At 35.6% G+C, this 19,725-nt stretch overlaps 1 protein-coding gene across 2 annotated transcripts in view; it reads right to left on the bottom strand.

The window, feature by feature from the left end:
- Positions 1 to 444, bottom strand: part of LOC131677734 (xaa-Pro aminopeptidase ApepP) — a 31,957-nt gene extending 31,513 nt beyond the window's left edge. For both annotated transcript variants that reach the window (XM_058957747.1, XM_058957748.1), the window contains exon 1: positions 12 to 444. In XM_058957747.1, coding sequence (XP_058813730.1) covers positions 12 to 72 — 61 coding nt within the window. In that variant the 5' untranslated portion in view covers positions 73 to 444. The remainder of the gene's footprint in view (positions 1 to 11) is intronic.
- Positions 445 to 19,725: the final 19,281 nt, after the last annotated feature.

Here is a 19,725-nt window from a genome sequence, read left to right as displayed (position 1 = left end):
TCGATGCTCACCTAGCAGGAAAACTGTTGCTAATTTCCACATCATCGTTGCTTGCAAAGCGATTTTCAACATTTCACTTCCAGAAAACTCGAACCCGTTAGATCATATTTCCCACGTCCCGCACACGTCGTTTGCTGGATTGTTTTGATTTCGGCACAATTCCGCGATGATCGTTAATAAAGATTGTCGACGATGATTGCTTTTATTGCCGCCTCAACTTTTCGGTAGTAAACAATGCACCTAATTAAGTTTGTCCGTTCCGGAGTGTCACACGCGTCGCGTCACAGATTTATCGCTCGACCTTTGGCGCCAACAGATGATGATGGGGGGTTGGGTGTGGATTTCGGTTCCACAGCCAGAAGTGTTCTATTGCTTCTAGGGGTGTAGTATACTGCACTAGTGACAGCAGCGAGTAGTAGTAGTAGCGCGTCTTAATCGTAGCAAAATCGGAACTAGACTGAGAGGAAGAACCGCGATTTCAAAGTCAGAGCCAGTCAAAGCAGCGGCCGGATAGCGCGTGTGGGTCTGGGTGTACACTACATAAACATACCTATATTTGTACGTACTATAGTTACTATATACTTATTGGTAGCGAGTTTGGCATCAAGCAATATGCGCGGAGACTATTAGCAGAAGCAATAGTAGGTGGGTGGGTAGGGGGAAGTTGACGCCGTGTTCTAGTTTCATCTCTGTTTTTGGATCCCTTCCGTCGGAAGAGTGCAGTGGCTACAGTAATGGGTTTAGGACCGTGGGAGGAACCTTTTTGATATGTGATTGATGATTTATTGCATCGATGGAGACGCATGAGGGTTTATATGTTTTTGATGAGCGGAAAACAAGCGTGATGCCGTTGTCAGTTGTATGAGAGCAAATGGGTTGGAGTTCGATTTAATATTATTTTTAAACAGATTTTGGAATTTGGTTTTTTAAACGAAGCATATGCTTTTTGGTCAACAGCATACGTCAAAGTGGCGACATTTTGATGAACATTTGATATTGATCAACAGCACATGCTCAGGAAATCGATGTGAACAACAAATAATTTAAAACTTTTTAATATTGTCCAGGAATGTCCGGTCATTTTATGTTACATCCGTGTAATGTTGCTAAAATCTATGAAAATCTGTGTATTGTATTTTCAGTAAAATTGTTTGGCTCACATATCAAACTCATTATTTTTGAGTGATCTGCCGCAATTGTGCTCAGGATTCTCAGGATGAAGAATTTCTCAGATTTTTAACGTTGTTCCGCTCATTGTTCTGATGCGATTTTGCTCAGGATTCTGATGTATTCTTTTACAGAATTCTGATAAGACCAAATTTAGATAAAACAGTGTAATATCCAATTACCGAGTATATATCGATTCATATTATAATAATAATTTATTGTAATAATCGATCCATCGAATATTGTTATAGCCGATTATTGTAATAACCAATTGATTGATTGATCAATTATTTCATTAATCAAATAATAGATTATTGTGTTCATCGATTAATTGTAATTGCAATAATCTATTAATCGATTAATCGAATCATCGATTAATGTGTCGATCGATCATTATGGTTACTACAGTAATTGAAAATAAAATCAAGGATCGATTAAGAGATTAAAGGGGGAACACGAAATTATTGCGACACATTCAACAGGGCATAACTTTTTTACCATTGGATAAAAATCAACCAAATTTTGCACACTTTCTCATTGATGTGTATTGTTTACATGCTGTCAAACTCGAAGTCGTGTTTTTCAATTCAACGAAAATGGATGTGAACCAACGCGAGCCGAGAGAACAAATTCTTTCCAAACACCTGGAATTTCCTGCTGACATGTCGCACCGGCAGTTGGGAATAATGTTGAACATTCACCATTCAACCGTCTCCAGAGTGTTGAAGCGGTTCCAAGAGCGGTTGACGTTGGACCACGGCAAAGGAGCTGGAAGAAAACCGGGACCGGAGAACAAAAAGACGGAGGGAAAGGTGAAGCGGATGATTAAAGCAAATCCCAACGTCTCAAGCCGTGATTTTGCTAAAAAGATCGGCATGTCGCAGAGCTACGTCCAGAATTCAAAGAAGAGAGCTGGACTACATACATACAAGGCACAGAACTTCCCAGACCGCGATGAGCGGCAACAATCGACGGCTAAAACTCGGGCACGGAAGCTCTACGAGAAGATGCTGACAAAATATGGCTGCTGTGTGATGGACGACGAAACGTATATAAAAGCCGATTTTAAGCAAATTCCGGGGTTGGAATTTTTCACCGGTAAGAGCAAGTTCTATGTGGACGACAAATTTAAGAAGAAGAAAATGTCGAAGTTCGCCTCCAAATATCTCATTTGGCAGGCCATCTGCTCTTGCGGACTGAGGGGTGAGCCTTTCGTGACAAAGGGTACAGTAAATGGCGAGATCTACAAATCTGAGTGCCTCGAGAAGCGCCTTTTGCCGTTCTTGCAGCAGCACGACGAAGCTACGCTATTTTGGCCAGATTTGGCATCATGCCACTATTCTAAAAGTGTCCTGGAGTGGTATGAGGCCAATTCTGTCCATTTTGTTCCAAAGGACATGAATCCGCCAAACTGTCCGGAGCTGCGCCCGGTGGAGCAGTACTCGGCAATGATGAAGCGGGAACTTCGGAAGAGCAAGAAGACAGTCAAAGACGAGAAGAACATGTTAAGAAAATGGAAAAAAACTGAGAAACTGGTACCGGATGACACTGTAAAGACTTTGATGGAGGGCATCAAGCGAAAATGCGTTCAATTTTACACTCAAGGCTCCATCGATTAACTTTTCTTTTGATTTTTGAAGTAAATATATGTATAAAACTACCCTAAAATTTTGGTTTGATTTTAAACATTATAAGAAAATTGGCATGACATTTTCGGTGTCGCAATAATTTCGAGTTCGCCCTTTACTTGATTAGCAATAGGTCGACTGACTAGTCGAATAATTGATTAGTCGATTAATCAATACATTAATACAATAATGGATTAATCGATGGGTCGAATTATCGATTATTTAATTAATCAAATAATCAATTAATCGATGGATCTAATAATCGATCAATCGAATGAGTGAATAATGAACTGATCGGTTGATCGATTAATTTTTTACTATTTTAAACTATTACTCGATTAGTGAATCAATCGATTCTCAGTAATCTATTATTGTAATAAATGATTTATAAATTATTCGATTGGTACAATACACGAATAAGCAGATGATCGCTTAATACATTAATGGATTAATCGTCTAATTTTTGCATTGATCAATTAATCGATTGGTTGGTTATTATAATAGTAATTATAATTGTAATTATAATAGTAAAGATTTATTGTATTAATGAATTATGGAATCATCGATTTTTTCAATATCCGATCAACCGACCGATTAGTCAATTATTCGAGTAATGCACCAATCGATTAATTGATAATACGATCAATCAATTAATCGATTAATCAATTATTCGATTAGTCGCTCAATCGAATAATTCATATTGTACATAAGTTGATTGATTATTGGATTAGTCAAGTATTAGATTTGTCGCTTATTGTATTAATCGAATAATCGATTTTAATACAATTTGTATACAATTCTCGACTAATCGATTATAGAATCGAATAATCGACTAAGCGAGTAGTTAATTGATCGATACATCAATTGCTTAATCGGTAAACGAATTAATATACAATATTGTAATAATCGATTAATCGATAATGCGATTAAACGACTAGTCTAATTACCGATTAATTGACTATTGTTATAATTGATTATTGTAATAATTGACTAATCGATTAATCGATTCATCGGTTAAACATTCGATCAATTGATCATACGACCATTCAGTGAATTCAATAATCGAATATTCGATTATTACTATAATCGATATTATGATATTGTGATATTCGATTAATTGATTATTCTATTATTGTAATAGTCTATTTATCAATTTTTGTAATAATTGAAATATCGATAATGTTTGTTCGATTAATCGATTGATCGACCTCGATTATTGTATTAAACAATTTATCGAGTAATCGGTAATATTACCATCGGTATCGGTAATCGGTAATATTACAGTCGATTGGTCGAATAATTGATATTGGTATTAATTGATTAATCGATTAAACAATTTATACAATAATATAATATCATTTTATAGGAAATATCAAATATAACTATAATGAAATCATCATTCAGTATATGATAATCAACTTATTTAATAATTGACTAGAAATTTATTACGTAATTCGATTATTCTGATAGTCGACTTAACGATTATTCGATCTATCGAATTATACATTTATCGATTAATAGTATCGTCGAATAATACTATAATCGATTAATCGTTAAATCAGTTATTGTAATAGTCGAATATTCGATTAATACATTCATCGATTAAGTGGGCGTCTGGTGTAAACTGTTCATATCGAAAGTTATTTTGTTTTACGATTTTGAAGGCAAAGAAACAATGAATCTTTTATGTAATGTTAACATTTATTTATATATTCATTGTGCACGAAAAAAAATGTTTTCAGTCACGCAGATCCACACATACGCTCATGCGTTCTATTTTCACGTCGAAGAGCACCGCGGCGAACAAGATAACTCTTGATAAAATTGTCTGACACAGGAAATTCAATAAGATTTGTCAAGCTTACACTTGTAGTTACTCGATGAACCAAAAAACCGATTTAATCCACCTAGCAGTGAGATTACACATTTCACTATTGGATTAGTTTGCAGAACTCACGAGAAGTAGGCACCCAATTAGAGGTGGGATGAAAACAGTTTCTAGTCTTGCACGAATAAAATCTCGAATAAACTGAATAAATTATAGAAATCAACAAAACGACCGAAATAAGAAAGTAAAGCAAAAAATGAAACAATAGGTTTTTAAATTCATAAAATAAGTAGAAAAATTAATGGAAATCATTATAGTTTTGATCCAAATACACGAATCAAATTAGATTAGGTTATTACATAAAAATTAAGATTATATTTAGAAATAGTTATAAGATTAATAGAATAAATTGACTCATACTAACAAATTGAATGAAATAAAACGAATGACTGAACATGAAATGCATAAAATTAAAGATACGAATAAAATGAATCAGATAAATCAAATGAATCAAATGAATCAAATGAATCAAATGAATCAAATGAATCAAATGAATCAAATGAATCAAATGAATCAAATAAATCAAATGAATCAAATGAATCAAATGAATCAAATGAATCAAATGAATCAAATGAATCAAATGAATCAAATGAATCAAATGAATCAAATGAATCAAATGAATCAAATGAATCAAATGAATCAAATGAATCAAATGAATCAAATGAATCAAATGAATCAAATGAATCAAATGAATCAAATGAATCAAATGAATCAAATGAATCATATGAATCAAATGAATCAAATGAATCAAATGAATCAAATGAATCAAATGAATCAAATGAATCAAATGAGTCAAATGGATCAAATGAATCAAATGAATCAAATGAATCAAATGAATCAAATGAATCAAATGAATCAAATGAATCAAATGAATCAAATGAATCAAATGAATCAAATGAATCAAATGAATTAAATCAATCAAATAAATCAAATAAATCAAATAAATCAAATAAATCAAATAAATCAAATGAATCAAATGAATCAAATGAATCAAATGAATCAAATGAATTAAATCAATCAAATAAATCAAATAAATCAAAAGAATCAAATGAATCAAATGAATCAAATGAATCAAATGAAATGCATCAAATAAATCATATGAATCAAATAAATCACATGAATCACACGAATCACATGAATCAAATGAATTAAATGAATCAAATTGATTTAATTCATCCAGTGAATACAATGAATCAAATTAATGAAATGGATCAAATGAATAAAAAGAATGGATCAACAAAATGAATAAAGTAAAAAATAAATGAAATGCATTAATAAAACAAACGAATCAAATAAATAAAATGAGCTGGAGTGATAAAATGAATAAAAAGAAGAAAATGAGCAGAATTAAATGCATTGATTGAAATGAAAAATTGAACAACAGTTAAAGGTTATAAATTAATATAAAGAAATAAATTGAATCAAATAAATTATTTGGATGAAATGATTAAAACTGAAAAAGTAGTCAGATTATTAAAATGAAGAAACTGAACAAAATGAATAAACTGGAATAAAATAATAAAATGCATACAATGAAAACAATGAATGATATGAGTAAAATGCACAAAAAGAATAAACTGATCAGAGTGAATCCAAAGAATGAAACGAATAAACTAAGTAATATGAACGCAGATGAACAAAACGAATAAAAAGATGCGGAATGAAATTATTAATTAAAATGAAATGGTCATATATTTGAAGCCAAACACATTTTTGAATAAAGATAATGAATAAACCGGATTGTACGAATATGAAAACCATTGCATCAGAAAGTTTTGAAATGTTTTTGAAAATCCCATCTTCTGAGAAAAGGCTAATAAATATGCAATGGACTTTCTAGGGCTTCCATCTTTTTTTGGTTTTATTCTTTTTGTTTTCATGCTTCTTTACTTGACGAATTCAAAGTTTACTTTTTGGTCACATATTCCCGAAAAAAGATTTATGTGCAGAACAGAATTTACTGGTCCAGTATTTTAACGCGCAATTGAATATAGTAAAGTGAGACAAGGTCACATGTGCTTTCAAGCCCCTTGAACAGAGAACGACAGGGAGAATGCGATTCGTGAATGAGACAGGTAGATATTTCAATGTTTTTATTTGCATTGAAGTAAATAGTGTGAAATGTCTAGGCTATGTCGATTGCATAAAAGCCGTATTTGTATTGTTTCGTTCGGAATTCTCGTGTAGGAAATATGGATAAATAAGTCCTATACAGACCAATATTGTGAAAAAGAAATGGTTCAAACTACTCAGTATATCCAAATATGGACGACGATAAGTTAGAAGACACATTGTAGTTGCATCCCCCATCGAAAGTGGGTACTTTGGGGACTTCTTTTCCTGGATCTAATTTGTGGATATTTTTGGTCTTTGATCCGTTATTTTTCATGAAAGTTCGTACCAATACAACGAATGTGCAGCTGATACAACTCATGGTTCATTCGCCTGCGCAACGTTCCGTCTTCCATCTGCACGCCACCATAGATGGTACGCAACACTTTTCGTTCGAAAACTCCAAGGGCGCGTTGGTCCTCCACGAGCATAGTCCAGGTCTCGTGGCCGTAGAGGACCACCGATCTAATCAGCGTCTTGAAGATAATCAACTTCGTGCGGCGGCGAATTTTGTTCGACCGGAGCGTCCTCTGGAGTCCAAAGTAGGCACGATTTCCCGCTATGATCCGTGTCTGAATTTCTCTGCTGTTATCATTGTCGTCGGTTACCAGTGAGCCCAAATACATGAATTCGTCGACCATCTCGATTTCGTCACCGTCAATCCGAACTCGGGTGGGAGGTTCACATTGTCGTCTCTAGAACCTCTTCCTCTCATGTATTTTGTCTTCGAAATCCTGGCTTCAGCTTTAAGTCTTTGAGCATATATTTCATTCAAAATTCAATAGAGATACGAATAGTTTAAATATCGCACGTGGAATGTCTCTTTTGAAAATTTCCATCGTCATACTTTCATATTACCCAGTTAAGCCAAATATTTTTCTGATATAGCCATGAATTTCCTTAATTATAGTGTAGATACAGGCTTTGAATACAATTGAATTAAAGTTGAGTTGATGTAGCAGCAGACAAAAAATAGTTTTGTTTTCTCAAACCTTCGCAATTACAATTAATAAATATTTCAGATTGGCAGAAGATCTTATCACACAACTTAGAAATGCATACAGAAATAGCTAGATAGATGCGATAGAAGAGAGACAGAGAGAGAAAGAGAGAGAGAGAGAGAGAGAGAGAGAGAGAGAGTGAGAGAGAGATGGGGGGGCGTGTGAGAAACGGCAAATGATGGTTAATGCAGTGACATTATTTTTATAGTATATTATTATGATATATTGATTCTTACATTCTTATCATAAATAATGTAAGTAGTAAGTTTTGCTCCATAACCAGTATAACCTAAATCTTGCAAAAGAGCTAAATTTTCGCTAGATTTTTGGGCTTCAAACATACAGTTGCTTTCGGTGACGCCACAAGTATAATTATATTAGAAATCTTTTATCTCACTACTAGGTGAATTACTTTTTGATTTGTGTATTGATATACCATCCAACATTTACCTCATGATTGAACGCAATGCCTAATCCAAGGAATAAATACTAGAACTCACTGTTTCTTTATCAACGCATTATTTTGTCTTTGAAGTGAACTTATATATTGATTTTTGAGAAATAGTTCTTTTATTATAAAGGTAATTCACAAAATGTTCTCAACATCGAATTCCTTGAATCACGTAGATGTGTTTTCATACCCCGATATTCAAAATCGGTTTAGTTTTGCCCCTAAAACACCAGTAAAGCAATACTCTGCATGAAACAATCTCATTTTTAATTAGTGGAAATTGGTAAGCGAGGACTAAAAATACAAAATGGTTAATATCTCCGCCGCTCGTGCACAGATTTAGACAATCTATAGCTTGTTAGAAAGGTATTTTTACAAGCTTTCTATTTATGTGCAGCTTGTTGGACAATAATGTATTGTTCGAAAGTTATTTGCAAAAAACCTGCCGCGTTTTTACAAAATCGCTCATATCTCAGAAAGTAAACAACATATCGAAAATCAAAAATAATAGTGTCAAATGGCAACGTTAGGCCTTTCATTTGAAACTAATTTCATTAAGATCGGTTCAGCCATTGCTGAGATAATTACATGACATTTTGTACATACATACATACACACATACACACACACACACACATACAGACATTGTCTCAATTTGTCGAGCTGAGTCGATTGGTATATGAGACTCGGCCCTCCGGGCCTCGGAAAAAGTTTTCAAAGTTTGAGCGAATCTTATACATTTCTTTTGTAAGAAATGTAAAAATAGAAGATGTTTAAGTTTCGCAAAATGGCTTCATGAAAACCGAAAACTTTTATATTTGTCTTTTCTGTGGTGCATCGACAGACTTCACATATTATACAGTCTCATACAAAAATCAAGTCAATTCGTTGATTAGTTTTGAGTTATCATGTTCACCAATTTGAACAACGCGGTTCCATATTAAAGGGTATCCCACCTCAAAATGCATCACGACAAAAACGCTGTAGAAAATAACCCATTGGGTATTTCCTCTTGAAAATTTGCGTAGAATTAGTTTAGAGTGTATTGTTTACACTGTGGGGGTTATTCCGAACAGTCACTTTAGGTGAGGTGACACTTTTTCTCACTCGCGCGATCACCGAAGTCACCTAAGGTGAGACGAGTCACTCACGTGACTCTCTGTCACGCTATTCTGGTGTGTCACCGCATTCTGTTAGTCGCTTCAGGTGACAGAAAAGGGAAGAAAAAAATGAGGGATGACGATGGTAAAAAATAAACATTGAATACGGAATCGTTGTCCGTATAAATTTTGATTAACTGGTATTCGTCGCATTTGTTACTTTTCAAGTAAATGCATAATATATTACAACTATTCGTAGCAGTGTTGTTAATTTAAAAAATTAATTCGGGAAAGCTGACTAATAAATTTGTATTTGTAAAAACCACTGGCAGCGTTATCAAAAGGCGTCATAAATTTTTAAAAAGTATAAAGTTAAACAAGCTTATTGTGTATTACGACGGTTTGATTTTTCAAACGTATGCGGTTCGATCGCATCCGAATCGTGTCGTTCTATTGAGAATGCAAATCACATTCGTTCGAAAAGTGATCCGTCGTAATGCAGAATAAGCTTAATAATAATGTTATGACTAAATTCTACTCTACCATGAAGTTCTTTTTCGGATGACAGGTTTCGTAGGTACTGTTTCATTGGACACAGAAACTCGGAAATAGATTTTTCTGCGTTCTTACGTATAAATCTTATTTCATCAACAGTTCCATGTACACTAGGTTGATATGTAATAACTAAACATTAAAAGGTATCATTCAATTTCGAATCAGCCTTTTTTGCTTTGATGTTACTAATGTGGTCGTTAGCCTGACATCCCGGATGATTTTTTCGACGATCTCATTCAGCCCAAATGCTATTTGGTAAAGTGAATGAACACGGGGTGCCATTGAATTGGTGCAATATTTTGCGTCTTGAGAAATCTATTGATTGGGAATCTATTATTTCGTAGGGAAAACACCGTCTGGTCTATTATGGTAAACGAGAGACTAGATTTTTTTAGTGAGACCAAAACAGTTTATCTTGAACCGTATGATAATGTCCTGTTTTTCTTCAATTGTGAATAAAGAACCGCTCTAATCTAGGTCGTGATCTGATTGTGATGGCGACTGCTAATTTAAAGCAATTAGTTTTGATAATACGGATTGCTATTTTATGAATCTGGAATGAGAGTTGAGCCCAAGTCGGCTGCGTACCAGGCAATACTAAGTACGTTAACAGTTTGTATATTTTCCTAAAATCGGATATTCATTTTTTTCTTGTTGATATATTAGTATGCCAAAATACGATTTAAATTTAGATCAACATTTGCCATTTATTATATGTTGACGAATCGTTTAACATTTCCCCATTAACAGGAATTTAGTAGAAATAGCAACTATTTTTATTAGATAAGGTCAATTTTCCTAAATCATAATTTGTGCTGATAATGATGTGGTACTACTACCTATTGCAGTAAGTTCAGCAACCACAATCGATATACAATGGACAGAACGACAATTTATGGGGAAAATACAATTTCGGCGAAAACTTTTGATTCAAATTTTTCATCTTCAAAAGAATTTTTGTAAACGATTTGAATTTTATTTTATTGTACCATTCCAGCAAAGACCGAAAAGTCTCAATACATTTTGCATGTGTGTCTGCAAACTTAAACATTTTGTATTAAATGATGGCTGCTAAGCTGTTTTCGCGGGGGAATGGAGAACAGTGAGTCTAGTTATGTAAGCTATTCAAGCTACGCTCAATGGAACTATCCAAGTCATTTTTGGATCACATACATTTGGAGCAACATCAGATGTTGCTTCAAGCGGTCCTCAACCCCTATTTGACAGTTTTCACTCCGTTGTCTGACGTATTCTTGTTGGATCATTGGCGTTTCTGCATTAGAATCGTCAGACAGCCTTTGTTGATTATAAGATTAGGGAATATGTATAAAGTGATTAATATCATTTTCGCTCCAGTAAAGCTCCTTGACCGTCTCATATACGAGTTCAGAAGAAAATTCAGGTTTCGATGAAATGCCAGAAGAGTTGAGAAGCGGTAAACGAGTTTTACAAGAGGGATTGAAACACTTGCTACCACTGAAATGAAATCTGTAATTAGCACTAATGCATATATAATTTCAGGAACTGTTCGGGATGACGCTGGGCCTGTGGCGTTCGACTGGCATGGTCTATTCACATTGGCTCGGAAGTCTTCTTGGCTGGTTTTGGTAGATGTGTGCTCCTAATTGCAAGTGGGTGGATCAATTCACTTGGGTGGGGAACACAGTCCTGCTAGTTGTCGACTTTTTTACCTTTGGTATGAAGCTAGTTCAGGAAAGGAGTGCAGGACTGGCAACTAAGAAATAGATCAGTATTCAGGACTCGTTTTTATGGTTATTTGGTTCGCACAAGTACAGCAGCTTATTGAAATCACAGAGAACAGACGTCCATCTTCAGCATTCAACTTGTGTAAAATATCTAACGGTTTCGAAGCTAGTTGGGATATCCAAACCAGGTGCGCTACTGTCGTTATGTTTTTTGTGGATGAGTTCGACAGAATTGACAGCGGTTATTCCTCTATCCAGTCAAACTAGTCCGGAACTGGTTCGGACTTCCAGCATGAATTCCAGCTCAAATGCATCAACCGAAAGAGTCGGAATCGGTTGTTTTCTTTGAGCAAGATTCCATACTGAATCCAGTCAGGATTTCGAACCGGTTCCGGAATGGATTTGACGGATAGTTGGGATAGGTTTGTGTGACGGCGCTAGTGTGTATCGTATATTAATTAAAATGTTTACACACGTTTTTTAAATATTTTTGTTCGATCATGGATGTCTGTTCTCTGTGTTGATATGCTGAATTTCCTTTTCGGGTCGGTGTAATCTATTCGAACCGAACCAGATAGACCTTTGATTCGGGAAAATTTGGGTAAACGCAGAAAATATAACTCAAATTATTTATGGGCAGAGATTCTTTTTTTGAAAGCGCAGAACATAGCAAGGAACCTAAGTAACCATAAGCATTGAATCAACGATCATAGGACGGCGATTGAACCATTGCACAAAATTGTCTATATATTTGCACTAATGTTATTGTTATTTATCAGTGTGCAATCGGGCAGTCTCAATAACCTATTTTTGAAACCTATGGGCATTAACTGTACGCCTACCGTTTCACCGTTGCATATGTCAGTGTGTGCAGAGCTTTATGCACCTATGACCGCGCACCCGGCTTCCCATGAGCGTTATGGCGGCTCAGAGCCTGTCTTTCCATGTTGCTTAGGGATACATTAGGTCTGTTCCAGTACCAGGAGAAACTGGAAGTACTCTCTTCTTCTCTTTTTTCTTCTTCTGGTAGCAAACCGGAGTAAAAAGGAGCAAAGATTTTTTGCTCCTGTTTACTCCGGAGTGACTTCCGTGTACTGGAACAAACCTATTGCTCCTATGCATATCCACACATACAGGCATACATTCATACATACGAGCTTACACTCCTATATACATACATATTTGACGCGTTTGTTTCAGAGAGCGTGTAAGGTGTCATCTAGTCTGTTCAATTCTATGAAAAATTATCCGACCATCGCGTTAGAGCCCACGTCATAGTGGAAAATTTCGCATTGAATCCGCTTCTATCTCTTTATAATCTCCTTTTTGTCTCCTAGATCCGAAGCGTATCAATTGACTGTTAATGGATACGGTAAACATAGTAGTCGCAGTGTTAGTCCTTACTCGCGAATACTTTTTCTTGCGACTGTGCTATTTCACATTCATCTTATAACAGAATTCGATTATCCCTGTTCTAGTAAATATTCACATTTGTTACGATCCTCAATTTTTTCTATCATCGTTATGCTGAGCAGCTAGACGGGAGAAGGCGTTTTAGAGTTTCATAAAAAGAATCTCTGCCCATAAAGGACATGAGAAATATTTATCCACGATTACATATAAATTTTTCTCGAAACGAATGTCGATCTGGTTCGACTTAAACAGACCGCATCGACCCGAAAGGGTTGCTTACCATTTCCAAGGGCCATTGTGCTTGGTCAAGCTAAATGACCATAAAAAGCCCTGAATAATTGACTATTTTTAGGTATCACTCCTGTACTCCTTTCCCGAAGCCCAAGGTCAAAGTCGATAACCAACAGGATTCACATATCCCTCCATCCAAGGGAAAAGATACATCCATTTGTAAGTAGAGCACACGTTTACCAACCAGCCCTGAAGACATTCGAACCAATGAGAATGGACCATGCCAGTCGAAGGTCACAGGCCTAGCGCCATCCCGTACAGTCCCTGAACTGTTTGAGCTGGAATAATAATGTATGTTAGTGCTACTTACAGATTACATTTCAGGGGTACTGTCTCACTTCCTCTTTTAAAATTTACATACTAAGTTGCAGCTTACCACTGCTCATCTCTTCTGCTATTTTGACAACGTCAGTCGATCGTCTCATAGAATCGATATCTCTGTCATTGAATCCGCCAAAGAAATTTGGAACTCTGGTGACGTAAATATCAACTATCTGAAGCAAAAAAGACATTATATGTCAATTCATACATATTCCCTAATTTTAAAATCAACAAAGGCCGTCTGCCTATTTTAATGCAGAAACGGTAATGATGTGACGATAAAGAATACGTCAGACAGCCTTAATTGACCCCTTTCGACACCAGTCTAGCCTCACCAAGCCGTAACGAGGGTGGCGGCGTGAAAGCTGCCAAATCGGGGTTGAGAACATCTTGAAGCAACATCTGATGTTGCTCCAAATGTATGTGATCCAAGACTGACTTGAATAGTTCCATTGAGCATAGTTTTCATACCTTACATCATTAGACTCACTGTTCTCCATTCGCCCAAGATTATACATTTGCACTAATCTGCCCCTTATTATAGCATTTACAATTCAATGATGCTCAATCGGGATTACACATTCTTATCACGATGACAATTGTTTATAAAGGAATTCTGAAAATGCGTGCATGCGTTGAAAAGTTCTAACGTCACGCCACCACGAAATCTCAGAAACCAATTTATCCACCATTCTAAAAAATTTCCTGCCAGAAAATCCTATTTGCCAAGAAATATAGTGAGTGCATGAAATTGTTTTCAGCAAACACACGCCAGAGTTCGCTGCACCCAATTATGCGAAAAGACGATTCGAAAACGACATGAACCCAGAAGCACCAGATTTAACGGGAAATGTAATTTCCTCAATTATCGTACTGGGCCACTGTAATTGATCGCAATGCACAGTGGTCGGAAACGCCAAAAACGTGAACTTAATTCACTAGAGACCAAACCATCGAATATATTCACAGGGTGTCTTTGAAGAAATTGTTCGTATGAATGTTCCCCACAATCTGATAACAATTGAAATTAGACATGGCTTACTATGATCGAACTAAAAAAATTAACTTTTTATACTGACGAGGTAGAAAGTTGATGTCTTCGACAAAGTTTTAGAAATGCTCATGATGAAGAATTTTATTGAAGAACTTGAGCTTGTAGGATTAAAGGTTATAGATTTATAAGGCGTTTTCTACGGCAACCCCCTTAAATCTAGTTTTTTTAATATAACTTTTTTCATTGTGACTTCTCGTGCAAACTATGTTTAAGACAAATGTGTAGGTTTAAAAACTACATAATATTGTCGAAGACTGTTTGTAAAAATATTTATTCGTTTCAAAGTTATTGAGGATTTTTACATTTTTGTACACCATATTCAACTACGTATAAGAAAGAAAGGTGCAAACCAAAATGCACGAACAGGCCCTTTTTTAACTGCCTAAACTATGCACAATAAAGGTAAGAAGGTTTGGTGCGTGGCACTCTAGAACCCTATGAATATGGTAAGCTTACTTTATCATGTTTTTTGACTTTTTCTATACAAAAATCAGCAAAAAAATTTTTTTAAGTTTTTTTGCCCCAATTTTTGAAATTCTTGGTTTGATATTCAATTACAAGTATTATTTTCACTTATACCTAAATATTTCAGATTTTATAAACGTGGGAGCAAAATTGTGAAGTTTTTAATATCATTGGTGATCCCAAACTACTATATACTCAAATAGACATGTCATAATGAATTTAACGCTTACAAAAGGATCTCATACCATTAATTTTTAATTTTACGGGAAAAATGAAAAAAATTTTTTTTTGCTGTTTTTTGTATGGAAAAAGTCAAAAAACATGATAAAGTAAACTTACCATATTCATAGGGTTCTAGAGTGCCACGCACCAAACCTTCTTACCTTTATTGTGCATAGTTTAGGCAGTTAAAAAAGTGCCTGTTCGTGCATTTTGGTTTGCACCTTTCTTTCTTATACGTAGTTGAAGTTGGTGTACAAAAATGTAAAAATCCTCAATAACTTTGAAACGAATGAGTATTTTTACAAACAGTCTTCGACAATATTATGTAGTTTTTAAACCTACACATTTGTCTTGAACGTAGTTTGCACGAGAAGTCACAATGAAAAAAGTTATATTAAAAAAAACTAGATTTAAGGGGGTTGCCATAGAAAACGCCTTATAAATCTACAACCTTTAATCCTACAAGCATAAGTTCTTCAACAAAATTCTTCATCATGAGCATTTCTAAAACTTTGTCGAAGACACCAACTTTCTACCTCGTAAGTATAAAAAGTTAATTTTTTTAGTTCGATCATAGTAAGCCATGTCTAATTTCAATTGTTATCAGATTGTGGGGAACAATCACACGAACAATTTCTACAAAGACACCCTGTGAATATAATCGATGGTTTGCCCTGTAGTGAATTAAGTTCACGTTTTTGGCGTTTCCGGCCACTGTGCAATGGTAGTAAAATGCAATCCTAATGGGTGAGGAGAGCCCACCATATATTTACTAAATGTTAACAACTGTTCAAATCGTTGCAATAGTCCCTCCCAAACTCAATATTTAAATCATAAGCGTAAAATATTCAGTCAGTCAACATAGAATGTCTGAAATAAAGTATCTATTTACTTAATCGGTCGTAGATCTTCATAAAAACACTTTCTCCAAAAGGGTTCGACTAAAATTCCACAGGACCCCCGCAACAATTTATGTTCATGATACTTCTGAAAAATGCGGCAATGACCATATAGAGTAATTACAGCAATCATAGATATACTATGTCCGTCATAATAATGTTTTCAATTTGTTAGTAGTTATTATTTTTTCATTATTTTCAATAGGAACACAATTTCCGAAATACTCATGGTGGGATATGCTCCAATTTTAGTACCCGATACCCGAAGACCAAAAAGAGGCTTTCCATTTCCACCTTAGAACGTCAATACCAAGCGATGGGAAGCAGACCCCTTCCGGAATCGCAACGACTATCCCCGGGGGATGAGAGTAGCCGCGAACCCACAAACAGTAACACAAATAACCAACATCTCACATATAACGAATAAGAACTTACATGTAACGATGAGTTTATTTTCCCCTGGAGCTACATACTCTTAAAAGTTGATCTATGCCGTAATGGAACATGCTTTTAGATCCCATCAAAACATCTCTTCAATTGACTTTTAGTACCAAGTAGAGGCGCATTCCCAATTATCTATATTGATTGATGGCCTAAATAAAATATATGTTGCAAAATGAAAAAGCTTCTATGTTTATTTGGTCTTATCCAACCACATTGTGCAAATTGAAATCATAAGTTTCATTTTTAACTGGAAAATACTATCCACAGACTAACAGGAGTGCAAACAAAGCTTATTATCTCCAACAACCATTTATTTGTAACGAACTGTTTCAAGCGTATCCTGAAGCTGTCACTTTCCTTATTTCCCCTTGTTTGTACCATCCTCCACATCCCAAAATGTTATCCAAAAACAAATTTGTAACACAAGTCGTGCCTAATAAAAATGACTTTTTGTTTGACAATTATTACTTCTAAAAAACCAACAGCTATTGTTGCCATCTTTTATTTCATCAGTGCTTTTATGGTCGTTATCGTAGCTCAGAATAATATAGCGGAGGAGGATAACTCCAAACCTTTAACACATTCCATCTGATGCAAATATTAATCAAAAAATCGTTGTGCAGTAGATAGTTCCATTTGTCGCTCCAATCTCAAAAATATTTCATATACCAGAGTCACAAAAAACTGGTTAAATTAATTTCAATCGTTAATAAAATTATAGAAACTCATACTTCATTACAAATTTCCAAAAGATTTACAGAGTTGCTAAAATGTAAAAAATAAAATCGACAATCAAAATTCAAATTATCAACCGCCTCACCTCAGTTGCATCGTTTTTTCTTATTCCAAAAGTCACCCCCATTAGTCACTTTCCATATTCCCTTAGTCACCTAATGTGACAAAATTTGTCACCTTGGTGACATCTCTCACTTTAAGTGAGATGACTTGAAAATTTCCGATCACCTTAGTCACGTGAGATTTGTGTCACCTCACCGAAAGTGACCGTCAGAATAACCCCCTGTATTTATATCGCTGTCAATTTTTCGAAAAATTTTGCCGATATATTCAATTCCGCGTGTGTTACAGCAAACACACGCGAGGAATTCATGGCTATTTAAAACAAAAGAAGTTCAGCGTGACCACCGAGATTGCGGGAGACTATTCTACAAGTTCAATACTAACACTCAGAACTGACATACAAGTCAAGTGTAGCAACTTGCTACTAGCCGGCGCTACAATCGGTAAGCAAACGCTATACGGGCGTTGCGTGCGTGGATACAAAGGAGCCTCATGCATGCTAACCTGTATGCGATGCTGGTTTTCAACGTATTTTCATTTAAATGCTTACACACGTTTTTCAGGAAAATTTGTTCTAGCTTATATGTCTGTTCGCTGTGCTATAACAATTAAGCGGATAAAAAAAGAAGCTACTAACAATTAAGCGGATAAAAGAAGTCATTTTTGCCCACAACACCAGACGCCTCCCTTAATCGATAAAATGACTAATACAGACAAATAGGCGCAACCAAGAGGGTGAATGTATTGACGTTTCTTTGAAAACTGAGTGAAACCAACATAAGCTGGCTTCCTGGCTTGGATAGTTGCCAAAAATGACAGCGAACGCGCTTTAAGCAACATTCACATTGCTACGAGCCAATGTTGTTAACACGACCTGAAACTTGTCGAATGTAAACAAACTTCATTTTGATGTGCTTAGCCGGTATTCAGGCGATAAAAACGAACGGATTTTATAGAGAAGAAGCAATGCAAGAAAAAGCGTGCTTTCTCACATATTGTTAATATTTATTTATTCTGAATCCCACTTTCAAACAGAGTTGTACAGCTCATGTGAACAGACCTTAAATACTTGGAGCGTAGCCAGCGCTACTGGCATTTGGTGGTAGCTTCAGGCAACAAACAGTTTTCGTGGGGCTGGGCGCAACACGGGGCCCTTACACGCGCAATAAAAGTTTCACTACTAAGTAATAACATTACTAGAATTGTATAGGGGCCCTTACACGCGTATTAAAAGTGTCATTACTAAGTAGTGTCATTACTGGAATTGTATGGGAAATCCATCATTACTCGCCTTACACGTTCATTAAAAGTGACATTACTGCTCAGTAAAGACATTACTAATGCCTCGTGTACGGGAATTCCATCACTACTCGCCCTACACGTTCATCAAAAGAGTGTTTACTGCTCAGTAATGACATTACTAACCCCTTATGTACGAATGTAATCCATTCTGATATTGGAGAGAAAATTTTAGGGGTTGTGTCTCCGCGATCTAGATCTATTGATGACCCCGACGGTACTGCCGACTCTTTAAAAATAAACTACAAAGTGTTGTACTTACAAGAAGTAAAGCAAACGCCAGCCGGGAGAAAAAAATAAAGTGCCTGCCTTCCTAACGGCACTTAAAACGTGCATTAAAAGTTTCATTACTATGTAATGGCATTTCTGAAACTGTATGGGAATTCCGTCATTACGCGCCTTACACGATCATTAAAAGTGACATTGCTACGCCATAAAAACATTAATAACGATTCGTGTAGGTGCACCTGATGTCTGAGGGATTCTATAGGGCCCCGTACACGAGGCGTTAGTAATGTCATTACTGAGCAGTAATGTCACTTTTAATGAACGTGTAAGGCGAGTAATGATGGATTTCCCATACAATTGCAGTAATGACACTACTTAGTAATGACACTTTTAATACGCGTGTAAGGGCCCCTTATAAGAGCGACGGCAAAGCAAATTAACCCTTTCATGCCCAACTTTTTTCTCGTGCATGTAGGATTTCAAAATTATTTTTCATTGAAAACGGTGCTGTCAAGAAACACAAAAAGTCTTCTTTCATAAAGATAGATGCTTCCCTCGCAGTGCTAGAATCTGCTCAATTTTTACCTTCCAATGCTAAATACAATTCTTCTAGAATATTTACAATAGTCCAATTGCGTGGAAAATGTAGCCAAAGACAGTCTAAATTGATAAGTTTTATCAAT

This window comes from Topomyia yanbarensis, chromosome 1, assembly GCF_030247195.1.
Source record: "Topomyia yanbarensis strain Yona2022 chromosome 1, ASM3024719v1, whole genome shotgun sequence".
Lineage (NCBI taxonomy): Eukaryota > Metazoa > Arthropoda > Insecta > Diptera > Culicidae > Topomyia > Topomyia yanbarensis.
This window is presented reverse-complemented; position numbering and strand designations above follow the sequence as displayed.